Raw genomic sequence first — 25,433 nt, 5'->3', positions numbered from 1 at the left:
TTTAAATCAGAAATGACTTGATTTAGCACTAGCATTTATAACACTTGTTGTTTGGAATATAGACTAACAACTAATGAAACAATGTAGATCTCCATAGCAGTATTATATTTTGACTATATACAATGCCAATACCAAGATACTTTTTTTGTTTTGTTTTAGGACACGTGTATCAAAAAGTAACATGACACTAAAATGTTTTTGAATGTGTATTTTTGAAGGACTATGGTAAAAAAAAAATAAAAAAATAAAAAATAAAAAGAACAATAATATTTCAATCCTATACCATCACTGCACTATACTGTACCACCACAGTACATTTTGTAACCCATACCTTTACAAAAAGTACTGTATTTTTGGATTTGAACCCAAAAGCCACTATATATGAAATACCTTTGCTTTGCAGGTAGTACACAGGCAATTGTCGGCCACTGGCTTGGTGAAAAATTTTGAGATTTCTGAATCTTACATCAGCTGAATTTATGAATTTCAATTGCTCAGTTTGACATTGGCTTTGGTTCACAATGCACAGAATTATGATGGAGGCAAAGATTATCTGTGAACAAGTCTGACAGCAGGTGAAGTTCATTCCATGAAGTTTCAAGGCTGAAAAACACAGATAAGAATCAGCCGTTGTACCTTAAAGTGTAAACATGGAACTTATGACTCACTTCTTCCACATCTTTGTGTCTTCTGCACTATTCCCAGCTCGGTCCCCTTCATTTCCAGGAATCTAACCTTCTCTCCCTTTTTGTTACCCTCCCTCCTTCTGTCCTCCACAACAACCCACACAATCTTCGTCAGCTTCTTTCTTTCGGTCTTTGTCATATACTTCTTTCCGTTTCTGTCTTATTTGAAATGTTTTCCTCTCCAGCTATTTTTTCTCTGTTTACCTTGTTCTCTTTCTGTCCACCTGTCCCTTTCTCCTCTACGTGCCGTCTCTATTTTTCAAACTCGACTTGTCTTTTCACAGAGTTGCGCCAGAGTCCCAGGAGAGTCGGGCAGTTGACCGTTTTGGAGGTGAAGACCCGTCCTCTTTGTGGACTCATCATGGGACAGACCGGGTGAAGGAGGGTCAAAGGCACACATGTACACACGCAAATGAAAACACATGTAGTTTCTCTTTTCAAATTAGTTTGAAGGAGATGGAACTTGAAGAGGAGAGAGCTGTTGTTGTTCCTTTGTTACCTTTATCTAGACAAGATTCTAATTTGTTCTAGCCAAGTACTGACATAACAAGAGACCATCTGACCAACATGTACAGTGCCCAAGCACATGAGTAGTTTTAATTTTGAAGCAACTTATATAACAATAAAAATAATAATGAGCTACATTTTAAACATAATATTACATACAGTAGTGGTGTTTGTATTGTGAATGAATGCTTTGAGTGAATGATTCACTCACTGATTAGTGCTTTTGAGTTGGTTGAGCAAATGATTCAGCTGTTTAATTCAATGAATCTATTTGCTCATGCAACTATTCAGTGAATAATTTAATTAAATTATTGGATTCAGAACCAGTTGAACGGATGATTTAATGACTTGCTCATAAAGACTTGTCGCCACCTACTGGTGCAACGAATAGAAAGAGTCACTGAAAAATTATTAATTAAAAGAAGTGTATGTTCAATGGCTTTTAACAGTTATCAGATATAAAAGCTTAGCTGTGGTGTTTAACTAAGCCACATTATGATCATAATCATATCTGATAGATGACGATATTTACATCAGCCTAAAAATACACACTGACAGCAGTGGTAATGTTTAGAGAGAGTAAGGAACATAATTATCACCAATTTAATGAGCTCGTTCCAAAAACGCACCCTAATTTACAAGTCCACAATAATTTAATATGCCAGTCCAGTAACACTGTTGTAATAAGCCATCTAAAACAATTTATTGGCTGTTCTTCAACCATAATTCAGCAGTGCCAAGCATGTTTTATGGATAATCAATCATGCTGCGAACGGCAACAGCCCTGGATTCCTAGAATTCAGCTCACACAAACCAGGCCAGACACAAGAGAACCAAAACAACCACAACAAAACACAACTGGAGGCAAATGAAATGAACAATTGGTCTCTAAACAGCCTAAGTTTTAAAATTTCTACCTCAGAGTGAGCTAAGTATTTAAAATGCAATTAATAAACAAAGATTACTAAACAGATATTGCTCATTAGTCGTGTGGGTAAGCTTGAAAAGATTTTACCATCATCAGATCATAAACTACATCCTGTAACTTCCAATCTGGTTTTCACTTCTTAGACAAAACTGTAAATTTTGAATGATTATATAGCACCTATTAATGTAGACAAACAAAAGAGTACTGCTAGTGTGCTGGTGGCTTAACATTAACTGTTTACATGTACACCAGTAGCAGGATTAAGCAGATTGAGATGTCTACATGGCATGTGAAAACTTCCTACACATGTACATACTCACTTTATAAAAGGAATCCCTGCAGCATACGTAGACGTATTTACCAGTTCTGGGGCATCTTCCTCACACATAGATACCAGTTTAATCCACAGGATTAAAGTTATTGTGATGTTTTATTTCACAATTCAAACTTTTATTTTTATTTTTGTGACCACTCAAAGAAGAAAGTCAGAATTGCAAGACCTAAATGCATAATCCTGGTTATAAAATCAGAATTGCAAGATACAAATTCAGAATTCTGACTTTTTCTCACAATTTCAAGTTAACATGGAGCCATTCCTCATCCCCTTCAGATCTTGCAATTCTGACATTTTTTCTCAGAAATTAGACTTTAAATTTGGCAAATCTGTTTAACAAAATAAATAAATAAAAAAATAATAAAAAAACATAAAAAAGAAAAGGTAATTGACCCTTTGCCTGAAGTTTGATTGACAGGCGATCTGACCAACCATAATGCCAAAATCTGCAATTTTGTCAAACAAACAAATCAGATAGGTAAGCATATTAATGTTGACTTGAACTTGAAAAATTGTATGTACTGACATATTTTTGTGGTTGAAAGATGTTACCTTCTGATGTTCATTCATGTTTATTTTGCATTATGACTAGTCAAGAGGAAGAGATGATCGGTTCATGTTCCACTTGTACTGAGGCCAAATGTTTAATGCTGACACTTTCTTTTGTACCAAAAGTAAACTGCTCTATCTTGTCTGTCAGCATGATGTCAGTTTCCTCTTTGCTCCGCGATGTATTTCTTACTATATAAAAACATGATGTGTTGTGTAAGAGTGTCATGGATTGTCGTATGTAGAAACTGTAAACAAAAGGGGGACAGGTCTTTACGAAGGATCAGTTGTGAGTGAACATCTCACAGTTCTGAGAACAACAACAAAATTGTCAGAATTGTGAGATTTATATCACACTTATATCTTGTATTTTCTGAGTTTATATCTCACAATTATATATATATATATATATATATATATATATATATATATATATATATATATATATATATATATATATTTCAAATCATATAAATACATACGAAATCGCCACCTCATAAAAAAGTTGCGTTTTGTCATGAGATCTGGTTGAAGCAGCCAAACACACCACTGATGTTTTTATGTCCAGCCCAATGCTGTTAATAAAATGTAATCACCTCCATACTTGCATAGCAAATACCCTGCTTTCATTGTCTTCAGTCGTCTTAAGGGACTCATTTGTATCCTCTAAGTCAGCACTTGTACAGTAGCGGCCCAGCTTCGTATTCATTTATCGGCAATGGGATTAGAAGTTCAATGTATTTAAACTTGCTGTGGGCTGCTTCTTACTGTTCAAGGCACTATATTTGCATTCTCAGCTACCTGGCCTGGTTGTATTATTGTGGCTTGTGCACCTTATTAAGTCGCTTTGATGAAAAAGCATGGTAAATATGCAAATGAATGAAGTAAACTCTGGCCCAAACCCTGGTGAAGGCCGGACTGCTGGTGTCTAGAAGCAGGGACAGGACCGCAGGGGGGGGGGAAGGCCTTTCAGGAAAAGTGATCACGTAATGATGCCATTTCTTTGATAACGGTGTAGAGCGGAGAGGCTAATTATTTCACCTGTGTGTGTGTGCAGTAACTGTCATTTAGCGTGTCGGTGGCTCAGACACACACACATCATTGATTTAACCTCAAGTCCAGATCTTCTGTTCAGCCTCATTAGAGCTCTGCTGCACCAGCTCAGTTTCAGTATGTGTGTGTGGCGGTTCACGGCACGTATGTGGTTTGTGTCTTCCCTTTTTCTGTCACACACACAATCATTGGATTTCAGTCTGTCTCACTCTCCCTGGCCTTCTTTGGCCCATGTCCAGTCTTGCTCGGCTAAGCATTTCCATTGTCCGGTCGTCCTGCTGCTCTGCGTCTTCACGCTAGAGACTCGGATAATCCAGCCATATAATGTCTCGTTATTTAATTAAAACTCCTCACCGCTGGCTCTTATCTGCCTGTTCTGCTCCCCAACCTGCCACTGCTGCCGACAGGCTCAGAAAAAACCCACATTACTCTAATCACCGCACATTCTGCGGCCAAGGTGAGCTCAGATCTCTGCCTGAGTGGAGCTGTCTGTCTCTCCTCGGGAAGGGTTCGATGTCTCACAACGGGCGGATGGTAGATTCAGACCTGCGGGCGGAAGGCAGACAGGGCAGACTTGGTTTTTGTTCATCTCTTTATTACATTCAGAATGGGTCCTGGACATTTCATGACACTTCAGCAGTCATGCTTCTTTAGCTTAAAGGAATAATTAAATCAGACATGAATGTTTTGTCATTATTTACTCATCCTGTATGCAGTTATTTTTTATGTGGAATTCAAAATGATAAATCAAAGAATTTTGGCAATGGTCAAAGATCCAAAAAGGAAAGAACAACTGGAAAAGCACAATGAAAGTAGCCCAAGTTTTGGACTAAGCTCCACCCCCACTGGTTACCGTTGCTAAGCTACATAGAATATTTGATAAATGACCGCACTGACCGGAAATCAAAATCGAGGAAAAGCAAATTCTGAACATTCTTACAAGTGAGTAAAACAGTGTGAATGAATGGAGTGATTTTTGTAAATAACGACTAATATTGCCACCTGTTCCTTACATTTTATTGCTTCAGTGGATTCAGGAGATAACTCTGTGGTATGTTTTCAACAGCTGTAGCCAATGAGCTGTCATTGTATAGCAAACAAAAAAACTGCATGAAGATTAAAATTGTAATGTAATGACATAAACAATTCCTTTAAATAAACCTGTCATTTCCAAGGCTGATGTTTGTTTACTCTCTGAATGATTTAGATGTAACGAGTGGTATTTAATCAAGTTTTATTTTTATGAACCATAAGAGCTAAACAAAGGTGCAGTTAGGAGAAAAAAAGAAAAAAAAAGACCCCTATATCACAGATTGTTAAAAAAACAAAACCGTTAGTATACTTCTGAACCTTAGATAAACAGGATGATGTTATGATTTATGACACTCGCTCTCTAACACATACTCACCCCAAAAGACCAGAGATAAAACACTTAGCGCTAAAGCTAATGGGACAATCAACTAATGAGTCCTTCTTGTTTGTAAAGCTCCTTGACCTTTGTGATTTTGGGTCCCAGTACTGATATTACAGCTCTGTTGGACAGGGAGCTATAATGGTCTAGGTAACTATAATGAGGTCTTAGTGCCTTTTTGCCACTGCGAGAATGTACTCAGTGTTATGAACCACAATGTACAGTGATGCAATAACAGTTGATAGTGTTGTTTTGTTGTTGCTTTCCATCCTGGCAAACATAATTTTCTAATTAAGGTCTATATTCTGGTTAAGACTATATTTAATGAGCTTCTTTTTTAGTGTTATTAATACTTTAATTTAGCAGGGATACATTAAATTGATCAAATACAGAAAGAAAGAAAGAAAGAAAGAAAGAAAGAAAGAAAGAAAGGTGACAGGTTAAAGTTGAATCACTTATTAAAACACGGCATGATTCCAGCACTTAATGCGAGTGTTTTATTCTGGGAAACAGAAGCACGAGGACACCTAAAAATGGTGATCTGTGTTCAGAACCAGAATGAACACAAATGGCACTCTTAATGATTATTCCAGCATGTTGAAATTGTCAAAAATGATCCAATTAAAACCAAGCAAAGCAGACTGATTCATTCAATTTCTTCCTCGGTTTGATAGGCTTGTTCTTTATCTTTAGAGAAATTGCTGACCAAAGCCTATATATTACCCTAACATCAGAGGAAAATGCAGTTTCATTGGCTGCTTGGAATGCAGTTCCAGGACAAACAAGGATATTGATCTAGAAACATGTCCTACTCGGGTAAATCACGTTAAGTGTCAACGGGAACAGTCCATCTAAAGGTTCAGAAGGGCTATGTTCAGAATAGAATACTAGCTTGGAATAGCAAATATCACTCCATATACACTGCATACTGCATACTCTATGATTTTAAAGTAGTATGTTAACCCTCTGGAGTCTAAGGGTATTTTTGGGGCCTTGAGAAGTTTTGTCATGCCCTGACATTTGTGCTTTTTTCAGTTTCTTATAAATATCTAAATAGGTAAAGTCTAATATCACTGTAATCAGCACAAACTGGGCTATAATAATATGTGAAATGCATGCATGTACATGATTGTATTTTTGAGAAAAAAAAATGTTATGCATGGTTAGTGAAAAACTAAAAATGTTAAATCACTTGAATAAGGCAATAAAACACATACATAAAATTGGTTGCCGGAAAAGTTGAGAACTGGAGCTTGTAGCCTAGAATTTTTCAATCTGAATGATTTGAAAATCATCTTGTTTACTCACTCACAGAAAACAATATATTGATTTAAATTTTCTAAAACACTTTTTGTTGGTAAAAGTCATATGCGAGTAGGCGTCAACTATCATGAATATCATTGTGATTTACACCTGAGAAGACAAAGGCCTGCATAATGAGCTGCATAATGAGCCTCTCATTCAACTGTGCCACTCTGAGGGCAAATTTTTTGGCATCCTTTCTCTAGTCACACAATCCTTCAGAAATCCTTTTAACAATCTTATTTTCTACCAAATAAACCCCATTTATTATCATTATTATTATTATTATTAATGTTGAAAAGAGCTGATAATATTTTTCAGGTTTTTTTAGGGGGAATAAATCGAAAGAACTGCATTGTTTTTACATTTGTTAGAGTTATCTCTATTTGTCACATTTATATTATTTACATCAAGCTTTTGAATGGTATAGTATTGTATATTGTTATTGAAACTTCATAATGTTTCACTTGATTATACATTTAGTCAGGAATTATAGTTTGGAAAAAGTATTTGGAAAAAGTCTAACTAGTAAAATGTTTACACGTTATGTGAAAACTAGTACAAATAAATAAAAAGAGACTTACTCATGTTTATGATCTCTGCTGAATAAAGTGCTTCATTCTTTTTTCTGAGGAAATCCATTTCTCAAATCCTCAACCACATCACATCTTTTTGGGGTGAATTATGTCTTATTCCTCTCATCGCGAAGCAAACAGTAAAATAAAATAAAAACTTGAAGAATAGTCTCGCTGCTTTTTCTTCTGTGTGGGCGTATTCAAGCCGCGCGCTTCAGTTTGAATCTGAATAGCGCGTTAAGCGCGGGGGCGTGGTCACATTAGATATAATGAGCGGAGATATGAAAAACAGACATTGCGTTGTTTTCATATGGATTACTTTATCTCAGAATATTTGTTTTCGGCAGCACTTGATAAGTTTAAAAGTAGACATTCCAGACTTTCTATAGATATCTCTCTCATTGTCTCTTCGTTGAGTATTCACGGAGTTACAGTTCATTTTAATGAAATGTTTGTACATGACGATCAGCGGAGATAAAGACTGTAGACAGCGCACCTTGTTTGTTATCTTTATTTTATAAGTGCACAAAGGTTTTTTGTTATTATGTCTGTATCCAAAAAAACTAGACCCTTTACAGATTCGATAGATGTATTGCTCTTATCTGTACGATTAAAACTGAGAGTGTAATTTAAGTTCTTTTCAGGGTTATCAGGTGAAAATGACTCAAAACGCATATATGCGTTAATCGACTCGAAAGGGTTTTAAAATGGTAGCCATTATTTGACAATAAACATCAAACTGTACTCATTACATTTGTCACATGATCTCATCCCAATGCATGTTTAGTTCAGTGAATGGCTCTTACATTGAAAAAAGAAAAAGAAAATGGTGTAGGATTTACTTTGTAATTATTTGTGTGATACACTAGCAATTTCTAAATTAAATTTGAATTTGAAGTAGAAGTAGAAAAACTCAAATAGTATTTTCTTTATAGTGTACTTGCCATTTAGTATCCGTTTATTTATTCATTTGCTTGCTTGATTTTTTTCATTCGATTTTGGGTAAAATGTTTTATGATTATTTCCAGTTCATAACACTGGAAATGGAAAGTCAAGAGTGAACTGCATAGCGGGATGCCATATTCCACATTCCTGGCCCTATTGCATAATTGTCAGTGTATGCCATTTGGAACGCAGCCCTATCTTCAAAGCCTGCCTTGAGACATTGATTGCTTTACACCTAGATGTCCGATTGCATGAACAAACATATGCAGATTTAATTTTAGACGTCAGTGTGCAATGAGCATTCTCAGCCATCTCTGTTCTTCACTTAACGACTTATTGATCTGGTCCTCACAATTCACAGCAGTCTTCTCCACTCTTCTCCATCTCGTCTATTCTCTTTACAACAGGTTGTGGTCCTCCATTCTGAATAAGACTATCCCAGAAAATGAGGGAATTATGGAAATTAATCCCACCAATGACAATGCATTATGAGGAATTGCTCCCTCACATTTTCTCTGGCTTTCTGTCTTTCCTGATAGGGGACATTTTAAATCCCAGAATAATGAGTCATCCAGCATAATTCATTCACACTCTCCCACTTTTCTGAAAACAAATCCCGCAGCACTTCATCAACATTCTCTTCATCTCCACATTTTTCAACTTAATATTTCCACATTATGCAACTGTTGTGGAAACAAATCTTTACACACGACCCCAATGAGCAAATAAAAACAACACAAGAGAAGGAGAGATTAGAGCAGCATTAAGTTACAATCCAATCCCCCTCAGAGGAGCTAAAACAAGACTGTTTTCTGACCTCTAGTGGTCATGGAGATGAAGTGTTGCATAAGTTTACGACGCCACAAGACATAATTACTTGACATTGATGCCTGTTAACTTACTCTTGCTCTCAGGTATTGCACTGACCTTCACCCAACGAATAACACAACACTTCGCTGTGGGTTTGAAGTAATCTCCCTGGTTTTCTGTACAAACTTGTGGTTCATACTTTCCTGTCTTTCTCGCTTTGTTAGTTTTAGCTTTTTGTGCTTTCAAGCAACATACAGTGATCTCGAGATTATCCCTCAGTGGACATTATAATTTCTAGCCTTAAAGTTTATACGCAAACATAAGTTCTCTTGCTCTTTTGTTTACTGCACTCTTGGATTTAAAAGAAAAGCTCCCTTTCCCAGACCATTTATGAAAACAAATATATTAAAAAAGACTTTCACCTGAAAATATGAAATGTATTTACCGTAAACTTATATGACACAAAAGCAAATATTTTGACTCTCAGTGTGGCTAGAACGATATTTTACTTTAGTCACATTTTAAGATGGTTTTTAATTGGTGTTCAGTGTGATTCCTGTTTATGCTGTCCTCCACCTCACTAACCTGACATGAAGGATTTCATCGCCTCTAAAGATGTAGATCTGCGCCTCAAATGAAGGCCAACAGCAGGTTGGTATAATTACCTTGTCTGTCTTGCAAATTGGATGCGTTTTCTAATCAAAGTTCTATGATGTGTGACCATACAACTTCCGTTATATGGAGAAAAAAAAAAAAAAAAAAAAAAAAAACAAGAGGGTGAATAAATTATTTCAGAATTTTATTTAAAAATTTCAAAGTTTCCAGAATTGAAAACATAGCTAGTGTTTTGAAACACTTTTTCCCATTGGTCAAACAAAAACAGGCCCCGCCCACACACTCACATTACTGGTTGAGCCAGCAGTTGTTGTTGGGCTGGTGGAGATACTCATACAAACAGAATGTTTTGAAAGTGCTTCAAAATTATATGCTGTGCTCAAAAATGCTTCCTTTCATACTAAATAGTAGGTGAAAACAGTAGTATGAATTCATAGCATTTGAGAAACAGTAAGCGGAAATTACCGTAGCCTACTGATGACCACAGGACTAGCAGTGAACTGACACTGGTAGTTTACATGACGGTAACAACATGGTGGGTTTAGTATGTCCAAATTACATTTATACGCTAACATCAACCTACAACTGGACTACTTAAAGTCTATGAAAGTGGTGTTGTACATCATCTTTAAGTATACTAGCAAAAGAAGGGAAGCAGAAACCATTTTACACGCAGAGAACAAGCTTGGTTTTGAGATAAAATGAAAGCTTAATTCTTTTGAGTGACCTGCAATAAATGGCAGCCATTAAAAAAAAAAAAGGAAAAAAGGAAAGAAAGTTTGAAAAATCTTCTCACCAGACATCGTGGCAGACGAGGGACATTCCTGTTCATGATATCACGCCTAAATTAGATTTCTTCCCTTTCTGATTTAATAAAGGTATTCCTGGTTGCGCAGGAGCACGGAGAGCGGGAGATGCGTGTGGACTTCCAAGTAGGTGCCGCAGTCCGTAATGAGGAAGTGGAGGATGGTGTGGAGGAGGAAACAGGATTCTACCACATACCTGTTCCCTTTATCCAGCTTTATCCAGGCTGGGGAGATTGCACCTGTGTTTAATAATCATCTCACATCCTGCTTGTTGAGCCACACATCTTAAACTGAGTTGAAATATGTTCATCCTTTGGACCTGTGAGGAGAGGGTGGATGATAACTGGGTAGGAGAAGTTCACACACACACACACACGTCTAATAGGACTGTGATTAGAAAGCACATCCAATTTGCAAGACAGACAAGGTAATCATACCAACCCACTGCTGAAGGCCTTTATTGGAGGCATAGATCTGCATCTTCAGAGTCGATGAACTCCTTCACGTCAGGTTAGTGAGGTGGAGGACAGCATAAACAGAGAGCCAAACCACAATGATAACCAATTAAAAACCATCTAAAAGAGGGAGTTAAATCAAAGCAAGACCAAAAGATCTACAAAACCTGAAGAAATCTGTTAGCATTCCCATTCATCTACACCTCTGATGTCAAAAATTAGACCACAATCTCAGCGCCTGATGTTGCCAGTTCTGGTTATTGTTTTATTATGGGAAATCTCAGCTCACAGGCCTCTGAAATGCTTGAATGAACAAATCTGATTAAGGCTTTTGATTCAACTCATTCAGCCACTGAGAACAAAATAAAATTGGATGTTATTTCATTGTAACATTCCATCAGACACATCACATTTCACATGGAATTGAAACTAAGATGAGTGAATCTTGGACCATTTGAAAGCTTTGCATAACAAGGATCAGAATACTACGCCTCATCAGAACAGAACTGCAGTGCTGCACTTCCACCTACAGGCCAAAAGTATCACTGCGAGAGACTGGATAGAGCAACAACAAATTCATCTCTGGTACATCTAAGATCTTCACTACAGCTCAAGAAGTCTTTTTTTTTTTTTTTTTTTTCAGCTTAATTTTTTGAGGTAGAAATAAAAAACCTGCACCAAGCATATTTTTTCTCAGTTTAGCCCTTTGAATTTTTTTTTGATGTTTTGATGTTTTTTTCTTCCCGAGCTCCATATTCTCCTATATTTTCCTGATGCATCAAATATGATAGCTAACATAAACACATGTGGAAACTTTTTACCTTTTTTTTTTTTTTTTTTTAATGGAACAGTTATTTATAATATCAAGAATAAGGTTTAGTAGCTTAATAAGTAGTACATTCTCATCTTTAAAAAAAATATAATAATAAAAAAATAAAAAATAAAAATAAACCTAGATTCTTTGACACAAAAACAGCATTAATTTTTCAATGAGAGTGGATTTGGGCAACCGCCATGACACTCGCATATATATATATATATATATATATATATATATATATATATATATATATATATATATATATATATATATATATATATATATATATATATATCAAGAGTTCAGATGCAAAAGCCTCTAAATGCCATCTGAAATTTTCATCTTCAGATTTTTATCAGGCTCCTATATTTATGTTCAGTTATTTCACTTTAATAGCCTGGAAAATGACCTGCACATTGCAATTTAAGTAAAATAACTCAACCTAAGCATAGGAGGTTGATAAAAATCCTAATGTTACATGAAAATTTCAGATGTCACTTAGAGGCTTTTGCATCTGAACTCTTTATATATATATATATATATATATATATATATATATATATATATATATATACTTTGTACACACACACACACATACATACATATTTAACTTCTTGTTGGTAATTTCCGTGCAAGGTTTCTAAAATGCTCCCTCTGTCTACCATAGGCCAAAAACCATACATTAGTCCCACCTACAAACTCATGAGATAATGTTGATATATGGGAAGGTCAGGACAGAGGGCCATAAGACCCAGTTTTACATCATTGGCTATGCATATTAAGCTGTAATATTAAACTACATTACTTTAAAGTTATTGCATTTTCTTTTCTTTTTTTTATAACAATAGAAAAAAAAGTAAAATTTACCTTCAAGGGCAAGATGCAAATTTTACTGTTAATCTTTTTAGCAATAAATCAAGTATAATCATCTGCACAGCATTAAGCCTGGAAATTATATCTATTTATTAATCTCCTTCTACTTTCTCGAATCATTTATGTGATCTGTGTTAATTAAAGTGATAAAATCCTGAAATAAACGAACTAATGTCAGTGCTGACTGCATATTAGTTTTATCATTACTGAATGAATTAAACTTTAACCCAGTGGCAAACCTAACGCAAATGTTTACTTTCTTCAGTAATTAACATTATCAGCTATAGATAATTGCCTCGAAGTCTTTCTCAGAATACTCTAGACTTGTAAATTATAAAAAAACTAACACTGTCGTGGATTTCGCTCATATCTGTTGAACCTTGCTGATGTTTGTAAAGAATGAATTTGCCATTGAAATACAAGACACCTACAGAGAGCACGGAGTGTGTGGATACATGATGATATAAATGTGCCCTCATTTTATGTAAGACCACTTCTGTCTCTGAAGTCTGCTGCACTTCTAATCAGTAGTACAGTGTTTTAGTTAGTGGCTTTTAGCTGAGTATCTTCTATCTGTTCCATTTCTCTTGATACACTGATCTATTTCATTCATATTATGGCGTTTTACTATTAATTAAAGTGTGTTTGACACGTCGCTTAATGCATTCATTGAGTGTAATTGGAAAGTGATACAGTCTTCGTAGTCTATTAGAAGTCTACTTCAACACTGATATATATATATATATATATATATATATATATATATATATATATATATATAAATATATATATATATATATATATATATATATATATATATATATATATATATATATATATATATATATATATTTTTTTTTTTTTTTTTTTTTTTTTTTTTTTTCTTAAGCAGCAAATCAGCATACATAAGAATGAAATTTCCGCTTTGCCATCAAAGGAATCAATTACATTGTACAATGTATTAAAATACAACATTTATTTTATATTATTCATTTTCTTCCACTACTTATTTAGAGAAGAACTAGTTGAGTTCCTATTTATTGAATTTCACAGCATGAGCTCAACAGTGAATTGTAAGTTAATTGCTTTAATTACATTTTACACTAAGTTGTAAATAAATTGACCGAATGTACATGTAGTATAATAGCAGCACTGAATAAAGCTGTGCAGCCAGTGGTTAAATTGCACTAATGTTGTCTTTACTCCATGCTGCTCTTGTATTTCTTGTGAATTAAACAGCCAGAACAGCCTGCAGCAAACATGGGATTATTACATTGTGCAGAGCCAATTTAAGCATGTGCAGGGACGCGCACCAAATGTGCACATGCTTTTGTGTTGCTTTTGAGAGTAGTAAGTTAAGTATAGCATTTTTTTTTTTTTCTTTAATATAAAACTAGTCTTACATTAAAGTGGCGTGTTCCTCATTTTAATTCTGCTCACAATATTTAAGCGTATCTTTTTTCTTCATGGTAGGAATTTTACCTGAATGTTGGTGGAGAACCTCAACTTCAAGTCAGTCTGCAGCTGGAACTAATTCATATATTTTGCAAGGAGATAAGACCGCTGTGCTGTTCCTTCCACTTCATGGAGATCATGGAGAGGAAGAAGAACATGATTTAGAGATCACAAATTTGGACTTGCTTGGTGGCTATCAAAATTGTACAGGATATCCCCCAAGGTTCAGTACAGAAAAAGATGACACATTCAATTATAAACTGAATAACAGTGAATATAAAATACATGCCACCCTTGTAGATTTAAAGGAATAGTACCCTAGAAAATTTACATTCTAGAAAAATCAATCATGTAGATGAGTTACAGAAATATTGTAAAGCATCGATTGCTCGCCAGTGTATCCTCTACAGGGAAATGGGTGCCGTCAGAAGAAAAGCTGAAATTTTTTAAAAAAAATAAACATCACAGTAATCCACAAGTATTTCACACCACTCCAGTCCATCAATTAATGTCTTATAAAGCTACACAGCCTGGGGGTGAGTAAAATTTATGCAAATGTTACTTTTTATCGGAACAATAACAAAACCAGTGTGTTGCCAAATGAGTCAGTGAGGATGACCTGAAGGCTTTTGGTCATGATCCAACAGTTAATTTTAATGTTTGCATGAAGGACAACATCTGAACTTAAAATGGAGAGCAATGCTCTACCCCTGTATTTAGTGGAATAAAAGTGATTGTTTGATATTTAAATTATTTATTAATTAGTCTACTTATTTTGCATGTAATTATATTCATAGTGGAGAGACGTTGAATACTTGCTGATGTAGGTGGAATATGCCTAAACGGTGAAGGCGCATGTAACAGTCCTTCAAATGACTCTTGGGCAACTTTTGAAATTCACATCCTGTCTCACAGCTGACCAGGTCCAGCAGCATTGGATCCAAAAGTTGCATGCCCTGGAGTGGTCATATGCTCGCCTGGCCGTGGTTCGTAAACAATTTAACTGACCTGCGGTGTGTTCTTCTCCAGGCAGTGTTCCAGGGAACAACGCTGCATCCATACAAAGCTGCATTTGTTGTTGCGAGGCATTGGATTACACTAAAAACCAAAGCTATTAGCTTTAGGTTCATCAATTAAATACATAAATGCAATTAAAATGTTATTAAATGCATCATAATAACACTAAAATTTTAAATACTGTAATAACTGAAATGCTTGATTTGTTGTGCCATTCCAAAGAGGCACAAAATCACTTTCAAAGACTTTTAAATTAAAAGTTCCCTCATGGTTGAATGACCTGCTCAACTCAATCCGAGTCCTTAGCCATCTTCAAGAATTGGCCAAAAACACATCTCTTCCATCTTTACTTGACCCTCTAACTCTAGCACTCTCTATTCTAATTATATTCTTAAAAAAACTGTACATTTTAGACTTGCACTCTATTCATTAACAGACTGCTTGTTCTCTTCAAAAAAATAAATAAATAAATAAATAAAAAAATAAAACTAGCCATTTAATCTTTTGTTTTTGTATTATATAGTTGTTTTCTTTTTATTCACTATACAAGTAACAAAAGCAAAAATGGCTCTAACAATAGCTTGCTCTATTCTTTTTCTATTGTATCTATTTTCTTTTTATTTATTATATAATAAAAATATATATATAAAAAAACCTTCCTACGTGTACAGCGTTAGGCTAACAAAGACTTGTCATAGCACTTGCATATCATTGCTCTTTTGTTGATTTTGATTGCTTCCATTGTCCTCATTTGTAAGTTGCTCTGAATAAAAGTGTCTGCTAAATGACTAAATGTAAATGTTAAGCACTGAAATGAATTATAGAGGTATACTACAGTTCAAAAGTTTGAGGATAGTAAGATGATTTAACGTTTTTAAAAAAACATTCATGATCAAGGCTGAAAAAAAAAAAAAAAACATTAGAAATATTGAATAGAGTAAAGATATATATATATATATATATTTTTTTTTTTTTTTTTTTTTTTTTTTTGCAAAGCCGAATTTTCAGTGAAAAATAAATAAATAAATAAACTTACTAAGCACCAAAATGTTTATCCCTTCAGCGTTTGTCCTCCTTCGAGGTTCATTTAACATTCAGAAACTTTAATTACGGCTTCCTTCATGAAAATGCTATCAGTCACATACCATGCCGCCGTCAGGAAGTGACCAGCATCGGAACGGACATCACTTGAACGTTCAGGCTCAAGGGAGCGTAATTCCATCAACACATTCAGTTCCCACCGCTCACGAGCTGCTTGAAATTGCAAGGGCTGAACATAAGTTGTCAACATGAACTCAGAGCTGCTCATTGAATTAATATTCAAAATTAGTCGGCCTAAGCGAAAATCTCATCAACGTGTCACGAGCATGATTATAAACTGCTCACTGACTGACAGTTCCAGCTTTTAATTATGCAAATACAGTTTTACATACGGTTTTCAGGGAATTAAGCAGATGTTAAGCTATAGAATTTATGCATACTGCATGCAGGGGCACATTCTTAATTTCACTGTGCAAACAGATGAGGGCAGTATTGCGTAAAGGATGTTACTGTCCAAGAGAACGTTCAGATTTGAAATCTCTAATACAGTCCTCATAACAGGGTGCAGCATGACATTAACAAAATGATTTTCTTTTCTGTCGTGGGGTATTACTTTTTTTTTTTTTTTTCGTTTTCTCATAGATGCCTTTAAAGTTGGTGCCTTCAGCTAGTTCTGTAATCCTTTCAGTAAGTGATAAGAGTGTTGTAGCCTCTCAGAAAGGCATAGGTTTAACACGTTTGACCATGTTAAAATCCATGCATGAGGAAATTCCATGTAATTAGAAAATTAGTGTAAAAAAATCCAAAAACACAGATTATGTCAGCGCCTACCCTCACACAAGACAGAAGCCCCAAACGTTATCAGGAAGGCTATTCCAGAGTTTAGGAGCCAAATGCAACAAAAATATTCTACCTCCTTAAGTGGACTTTGCTATCCTAGGTACTACCATAGGTCCAGCATTTTGTGACCTTAGGGAGTGTGATGCGTGGTAGAAGACTAGTTAGGTACGCAGGAGCAAAACTATTAAGGGCCTTATAGGTGAGTAATAATATTTTGTAACTGATAGAGAGCTTCATAGGTAGCCAATGCAGAGACTGGCAGTTTATCTTGCAGTTTACTGTTGCTGTCGGGTATGTCAGGTCAGCTGTATTTTTTATTGTGTTGTAACTGTTTTATAAAAGCAATTAGGTACTCGTTGCCGTGCTGTATTGTGAATAAATCACGGCTAAAGGGGATGCAGGCATGATGTGGAAAATAAAATGCCATCTAAACTTTTCTAAAGACAGTCAGTTATCTTCAGAGATACAGTCATATAAACCCAAAAATCATATTTCATGCATCCCGAACAGTGATTTTGCTCTGCATGCTACATTATTTTCTCTTCTCTTCTCATCTCTGGTCTCTGTTAACAGCCATTTACACACTTTGTAATATTTCCACACAAATAAATATACTTTGGGAAATGATTGCAATATAGTTTGTGTGCAGATCCGGAAGAGGAATAAGCTAAAATAAAATTAAAAGACATTTGTGTATTCAGAGCAAAAAAAAACATCTGATATGATTATGCCCAGCCGACCACAATGACACGGTAGGTCATTGAATCATAAATCTGTCCAGTGATTGCACATTTTGTGGTTATGTTACCAATATATGTATAGCTTTATTTAAGACATTTTAAGACTTTTTAAGGACCCTAGGCCACACTGTCTATATTTAGATAATACCCATAGTAATGAGTCTGGAAGCGGAATTCTAACTGTATTTTTAAGTTCTCATCAAACATCATACTTACTTGATTGCACCATAGTGCGGTGAAGAAAAAAGATGCAAAATCAAGGTTGTCCACTGGAAGCAGTAGCGCTTGTCCATACATCACATAAATCCAGAGAGCCTTCTGTTCTGAACGCATTTATCCCACTTTGGCGTGCAACATTTTGCAATGCTGAAAGTGTACCACCCTAAAAGTGTGGAAACCAGGAGAAGAATCATTCAAGAAAAGAATACAAAAAAAAAAAAACATTATTAAAGTTATAACATCTCATTTTAGGCTATAATTGAGAGTCACGAGGCAGAACGAAGCAGAATAAAGCCTTAATTTTGTAATATTGTGGCAATTACGGAGAAAAGCTATGATGGAAACAGCAATCTGATTGTCTCAGATGATGGATGGGCTTATTTCAGAGTGATGTAGATTGTGGTAAACCTATGATTAAAACCTAAAGCGTGTAAAGAGACCTTTTTTTAAACAAAAGCCCAAAATGAACAGCACATCTCTGGTATGACTTTGTTTGATGAATAATAATGTGCTCCTGGTTTTGGACTCAATCATCTTTTTATTCAATCATTCATTCATATGATTCTTTATTCATACAGTTTTTTTTCAAAGAACGATGTTACTCCAAACACAAGTCTATGGTTTGCTTGCACAGAAAGACCGCTGCTCTTGTAATGTGTACGAGAAAACACAATGACCCATTCAGGGAACATGCTCCGTACATTACGCAGCAAAAAGCAAGTAGGATAGATTGTGCCTGCAGTTGTAATTAATCCTAAGGGAAACATTTGGGAGAGCTGTACTTCCAATTATCACACTTAATTTAGCCCAGGGAATCTAATTTGGGAAATCTATTTACAGAGATGTACAGACTCCCACACTCTCCACAAAGGGGAATCCAGCACTTGCAAAAAAGTAAAAATGACTTTGAAAGAATCATGAAAGCACAGCCAACGGTTACTAGCTCCTGACAAAGTACCAGTCATTCATGCATTTTCAATGTGAAGTTCATGCTGAATAGAGCTGCGTTGAATTAGCTTGAGGCATTTTTAAACAGGGTCTTCCAACAAGATACAACCAGGGCTTTCGAAATGGTAATACCTCAAAATTTCCCCATGATTTTGGCTCAACCAGCAAGGTGGTATTGTGTATTGAGAATGTATTGCCTGTCATGCCATACTGTATTATTGTGTTATTTAATTTAAAATGGCACAGATTTTCCTTTATGTTGTGCTATTTTGCTATAATATGTTTAGTTTGTGCTGAACTTTATTTTTCTGATATGTTTGTATCCCAGACAACTATGACAGATGCTCCTCCAAGGAAAAAATATCATAAAAATGTTCCTTCATAGAAACACAGCGTTTTGTTGTATTATATTCTATGCTGCTCTATTGCATCATGCTGCAGGAAATACAATACACAGAAGCAAATGCAATTGTGGAGTTATAACAAAATAACATCGAAATCATACAGTGATTAACATACATAAAACTATAATCATAATACAACACTCATACTCAAATTCTAAATCTATTTGTTCGGGAGAGCTCCCAGACACCATGTGACTCTGTGTGCTTTATCAGAGCTTTATTTAGTTTTTAGGTAATGCTAGATTCAGGTTTACCATAGCTGGGCCAGATCAGACCTATACAGTAGTTCAAAATGTAAGCTGCATTAAAAAAAAAAAAAAAAAAAGAAAAAGAAAAAGCCATGCCCTGTCAATCATATGAATGGTCCCAAAACCTGTCAAGTTCAATTACCAAGGAATGGTGCAATAGATGGAAGTCGTACAGATTTCTAGTTATTAAGGATGATTTTTATTTTTTCAATGTCTATGTTTTGAATATTTATACTACAGCACATGACCGTATCACATCAATCTGTTACATAATATTTATACACGAGCAAGCAAATATTAGGAATTATATGAGATGAATGGTGGTTTTGATGCTCTTTTGACATATCAAATCATTAAAATTGTATATATTTTGTAGCTTGATCAAGCGTAAACAGTTAAGTTACTTAAGTAACCTGAAGAGTAAACTGTTCCACTGCAAGTGAATACCTTTACTCATCAAATCCTTTAGAAATGGTGGAGAATTCATTCCTGTAATTTCAGTAAAACGTCATCTATGTCAGCAAGTTGAGAAGCAGAATTCAAACCAAATGTCACAACAAAATGTTCAGGTTTGCAAGAAACATAAATCTTTATACAGTACATGTACAAAAATACATCATCAACATACGAAACATGAAGTTGCAAGTGATCGTTCTGTCAACTGGCTCCAACTCTGGCTTTCATCCTTTTGAAGCCTCCTAAATATTTCATTATTTATGATTATGAAAGTATGGAATCCATGTGCAAGTAACATTTAAGAATAGTTCAAATTTCAATAAATAATATTAAAGCACAAGCCAGGAGGGCAGACAGGGAAACAGGAGCTGAACGAAACAACAAGAACAGAATTAGACTGGGATCATGGCACAATAGTGATCCATTTTATTTTATTTTTTTACATACTTAAGTAAACTTGTATGACTGGATCACTAATACATGCAGCAATAAATACATAACAATCAGTTATAAATTATATTGCAGCTATACATCGTGTACAGCACCAAAATTAAGGTCTAGCTCAAAGTTCATCTACAACTCCTCAGTTAATGTTTACACACCAGCAAGTTCTCTCTTCCAGTTTCTCACTCTTCTATACCACATCTGGTAAAGCAAAAGCAGTTTTCTTCTGTCTACAAGAAATATCCCTGAAAATGGAGAATGAATATTAGTGTACTAGAAATGATGCTGTAAACTGTGCCTGAAGGATTGCTTGGTAATTCTGCTTGGAGAAGGTGAGACATTCTATTCCTCATTATCATATTTTTCATAGTGAGGGATTCAAAGAGATTTGTGTGGTGGCTTCATTTTAAAAGTGCAACACAAACTGCTAAAAGAGGTATATTTTATGTATATTCTAATTTAATATGTTGCTGTCAGTATGCGCATTGGTATGCATTTGCCATATGTCTTGGTATGCTTTTCATTTTTGGTAATCTCATACTAAATTGACGTTGCATGCGTATAGCTGAATTGGAAGAAGAAATGTATTGCTTCATTATTTATTTCATAAATTTTGCTATTATATATTAGTGTTCATGCATATCAACATATGAAATGGAAAACTTTTTTTTTTTTTATCTAATTGCTTGTATTTTAGTTTTATTTTCAGGAGAGTGGTGAATGAAACACAGTTTTGTGTTTTGTAAATAGAGGACTGATGGCAATCGAAAAGGGTATGGTCCACACAACACAAAAGGAACTACAAACTCAAAACTAAAGTATACTTGACAATTCTTAAAGTTCATTAAGTCCATAAACAAAATAGAGACAAAACAAATAAAAATATGCTAGTGGCATAAAATAATGACTACATTCTTTACATTCAGTTTTACAGCATTATCTGAGAGTCCTCCATCTATTAACTTTGAATCCATTATTCATTCTTTGTTTGAATGAAACAGGGACTTTGCCCTTTCAGATAAACCCATGAAAAATTGTCATCTGCACATTTATTGCACTGTATTTAGTCATTTGTCTTATCTACATTTATGCGACCTCACCCACGTCAACATCATTGTGTTATTATGATTGAAATCAAATAGACGAATATGTAGACTTCACCCTGAAAACAAATACTGGCCAAAAGTAGGTTGGGCATAATTATACCTTGTGGTTAGTAAAGGCATAAATCATTGTTTCAGTAAACGTAACATTAATATGTTCATGAAATCTCAAATTGAGATTTACAGAAAAATCTACAAAAGAAAATATGACAGCTAACTGTGTTTCATTTCCAGTGACCGATATCCCTTCAGATAATGTGTATTCTTATGCATTATCAAAAACCCTCACAAAGGTCTCTTCTCCTGTGACGGTGGGTTTGTATTCAGAATGTCACAGCAGGATCAACATGGTCCTCAAGAACATTGAAGGTAAGTGCGCACACCTGTCAAACTATTTTAAATGATTGAGCCTGCCAGATGTCCTCCAAAAGTCTTGGAGATTTTGACATTTCTTTCACTTTATCTCTCTCTTTTTTCTTTTTTTTTTTTAGTTTATATGAATCAAGAGGCCAAACGAAGAGAAGAGAAGTACACTAAGGAACCAAAGCCACGCTCAACTACTCCCTCTATTTCTGCCATGCTTTCTCTGATTTTGCGTCTCCTCTTTTACCGGCCTGTATGGACAGAGCAGAACCGGAATATGAAGAACATTCGTTTTATGTTTGTGAGGTTCAGCGCATGGCATTTTGCAGGCAGTGACCTTCTCTGGGCGGGACTGGTAATGCAGTTGACCAACGCTATTCAGAACAGCTTTGGTAAACTCCAGCTGGGCCTCTTCCGAATCGTCCAACATGACAAAGAGAAAGATGCAGGGAAGAAGAAGATTGAGGATATTCCAAAGAACTGGAGGTCCAAAAAGTTGGCCTGCATCCCAATTTGGGCGCTAATACTTTCAGGATTCATTGGTTCAATCCTTATTCTGGTTCCTCTCATCATGTTTGGATTTCCTCAGCTGAAGGAACACTTAGAAGGAGAAAAGGTTGAGGAGTCCAGCAATTATGGTGCACTGGAAGGTTTCGCCATTGCTGTACTTGGTGTTCCTGCGGTCGGAGCTCTAAGATTCATATTATTGTTGTTGAAGAACCTTATCTTCAAGCAAGACCTCAAAATTAGACAAGGGCTGGACAACAAGAAAGTAAGTCAGCAGCTGGGACTAATGCATGAAGTCCGGTTGGAGATGAGACTGCTGTGCTGCTTCATTCACTTCATGGAGATCTTTGAAAGGAGGAGGATCAGGGTGGTGTTGGAGATCACCAACTTGGATCGTTGCACACCGAAGAAAATCGTAGGTGTTTTGGATGCTATCAACATTCTCCTATCTGATGAAGAGAGTCCGTTCATTTCTGTTCTTGCTGTAGATCCAGAAGTCCTGGTTAGACAGGTTCAACAGGCAGAAGACTGTCTAAGCAAAAGAGATTCTGCGCATGACTTTCTAGATCGTATAATCACACTGCCCTTCACTGTGCCTCCCCTATCTAATGCATCAAAGTCCAGTGTTTTTGAAAACATTGTCCGTGGTCAGTCTGAGATCTCTGAAAATATTCCTTTTGAAGAGGCATCTGCTATAGGAGATCCCAGTACTTCATTCTCTCTTGAAAATGAGAATTCTGTAAAGGGCAGTGGGGCTGAAGAAGAACAAGCCATCCCTTTGATTGCAAAAAAAGGAAATGTTGAAACCTTTGCTGCAGCAGAACTTAATCTTGAAGAAGTGGGTAAGTTGACTGAGTCTGCATTTTCCTGCATCACCTCAAGAGATAAAAGCAAACTTCCAGCTTACATATCTGGAGACACCATGTCAATGAGACGAGTAATTAACTCCATTCGAGTAACTATTATGATTATGGAGACCCGAAAATTGGAGCCTCCATCTCCAGAGAAAATTGCTGCTTGGGTGGTTTTGGTGGACCAATGGCCTTGCAGATTAAGTTGGATTATTCAATGTGTTGAAGATGACCAACAGAGTGATGAAATAGATGGATCAATTTGTGCCGTTGATCATACCAGGAAATTATGGGATGTGTTCAACTGTAACAGTCTGGAGCTCTACTTCACTGGAAATGCAGTGAAGAACTTTCTGGACAGAGACGGGGACCCTGAGCTGTTTGAGATTTTCCTAAAGAACCACTTCAAATTCACTGTAGAGGATTTGGAGAAGTTTAAGCTTTGCACAGTGAGCTTAAACTATTCCATCAAGAATGAGCTGGCCAGGATCCGTGGGAGCCGCAGCCTCAAGAGAGCAGGGAGAAATGCCTTCCAATCCCTCTCATCACGAACTGTAATGAACATGAAAACAGAAGATATTTGTCAAGAGGTTTGTAATCATTTTTTTTTTTAAATCTAAGTACATGCTAGTTTCAGCATAGCAATATTTACACAGCAATGCGTGTGTATTTGTGTGTGTGTGCGTGTGTGTGTGTGTGTGTGTGTATGTGTTTGTTTGTTTATTTATTTATACAACCATCATTCAATAGTTTTGGGTCAGTATAAGATTTTTAAAGTTTCTTAGTCTCACCAAGGATGCATTTATTTGATCAAAAATACAGTACAGTACAGATTATATGTACTTATACGTTCATATTGAAATACTGTATGTGCATTTCTTTCTTTTTAGCTGTCAAACCTGAGATTCCCAAAGAAATATCTTGAAACAGTAAAGGAAAATTTCATAGATGGCAGAACGATTCTCTTCAGCGACCAAAAAGACCTCAGAGAAGTCCTGCAAATGACTCTGGGTGAATGGACATCTTTTAAAATTCATTTCCTTGGGGTCATACCTTCTAGTCAGCCAGCTCAGGCAAAAACTCTTCCAAACACCACAAACCCTGGAGTGGTCACATGCCTATCTGGACCTTGAGGTTTGCATCAGTGCCTTTTTTCTCATTTGTATGATTTCAATGGTCTAAGAATGTTTCAGGAAACAATAACTGCATCCCTACAAAATAGAATTCCTTTACAGCAAGACTGTAAATGAACACCAGCAAATCAGAGTACTCAGATGATGAGCATAAAGGGTATTAGAAAATGCACCTGGGTTCAAACATACGTAAATAATAGCTTTCTTAATCTTGATTAATGTATTGATTCCATCTATTGACTGATACTACAAACCTTAGGACTGTGCAACCAATCTTCTCTAAAAACATAAAAAAAAAACTGTTCAGCTTGTCTACACTTATTTCCCTCACATTCACACTTAAGACACAGCAGGTCTAATGATAACAACATTCATAAGGTTAATACTGTCAGGCCATCGATCCAATCTGTGAAGGAAAAATAATCATAATCATATCATAAGGCAGTGGACTTTATAAAGCCAAATTTAGTTTTTGTAAATTATAAGGTTTCGTTGCAACAAAACTGGTTACATGCCCGTCAAACAAAGAGATGGATTTTTTTTCTTTTTTTTTAGAATAAAAATATTGAGGGAAACATAAAGTCTAAAAATGAAACAGCATGGTATATTTAGAAAAATATCTCAGAGGTCATTTGTAGAAGGTTCATATCTATACACATAAAATGTTTATGGCCACCAAAGGTCCATCTCATACAAAGTTGAAACATATAACACAAGTGCAATAAAGCATTGCCACAAAACATAAAACATCTACAAAAATCCACATGAACATTGTGCAACAGTCAAACAACCTCATATTCCTTTAATCTAAACTAAAGCAATACTACAGTGTGCCATGTTGCACGTGAACCACTTTCCATGAAATTCCCCACTCCGAAGTTTCCGGTTTCATTATATCACTCTGAGTTGTTCGATACAAAAACTTTGGCAGTGTTCAGAATCTGTACTTTGACACTTTAGTTTTACTTTCTATAAAACTTTAATATAGGACTGAA

At 35.6% G+C, this 25,433-nt stretch overlaps 1 protein-coding gene across 2 annotated transcripts; it reads left to right on the top strand.

Annotated features, from left to right (window-relative positions):
* Nucleotides 1-20,654: 20,654 nt before the first annotated feature.
* Nucleotides 20,655-24,874, top strand: LOC113110832 (NTPase KAP family P-loop domain-containing protein 1-like). 2 transcript variants are annotated; one of them, XM_026275045.1, is made up of 5 exons: nt 20,655-20,813; nt 21,179-21,254; nt 21,819-21,953; nt 22,076-23,895; nt 24,196-24,874. In XM_026275045.1, exons 2-5 carry the CDS (start codon nt 21,239-21,241, stop codon nt 24,436-24,438), a joined length of 2,214 nt encoding a protein of 737 aa, XP_026130830.1. In that variant the 5' UTR covers nt 20,655-20,813; nt 21,179-21,238; the 3' UTR covers nt 24,439-24,874. The 2 variants fall into 2 exon arrangements, with proteins under 2 accessions (XP_026130830.1, XP_026130829.1); XM_026275044.1 differs by lacking the exon at nt 20,655-20,813 and having other exon boundaries at nt 21,173-21,953.
* Nucleotides 24,875-25,433: the final 559 nt, after the last annotated feature.

Source organism: Carassius auratus, chromosome 11 (assembly GCF_003368295.1).
Source record: "Carassius auratus strain Wakin chromosome 11, ASM336829v1, whole genome shotgun sequence".
Lineage (NCBI taxonomy): Eukaryota > Metazoa > Chordata > Actinopteri > Cypriniformes > Cyprinidae > Carassius > Carassius auratus.
The sequence above is the reverse complement of the archived record's forward strand: the minus strand, read 5'-3'. Positions and strand labels throughout refer to the sequence as shown.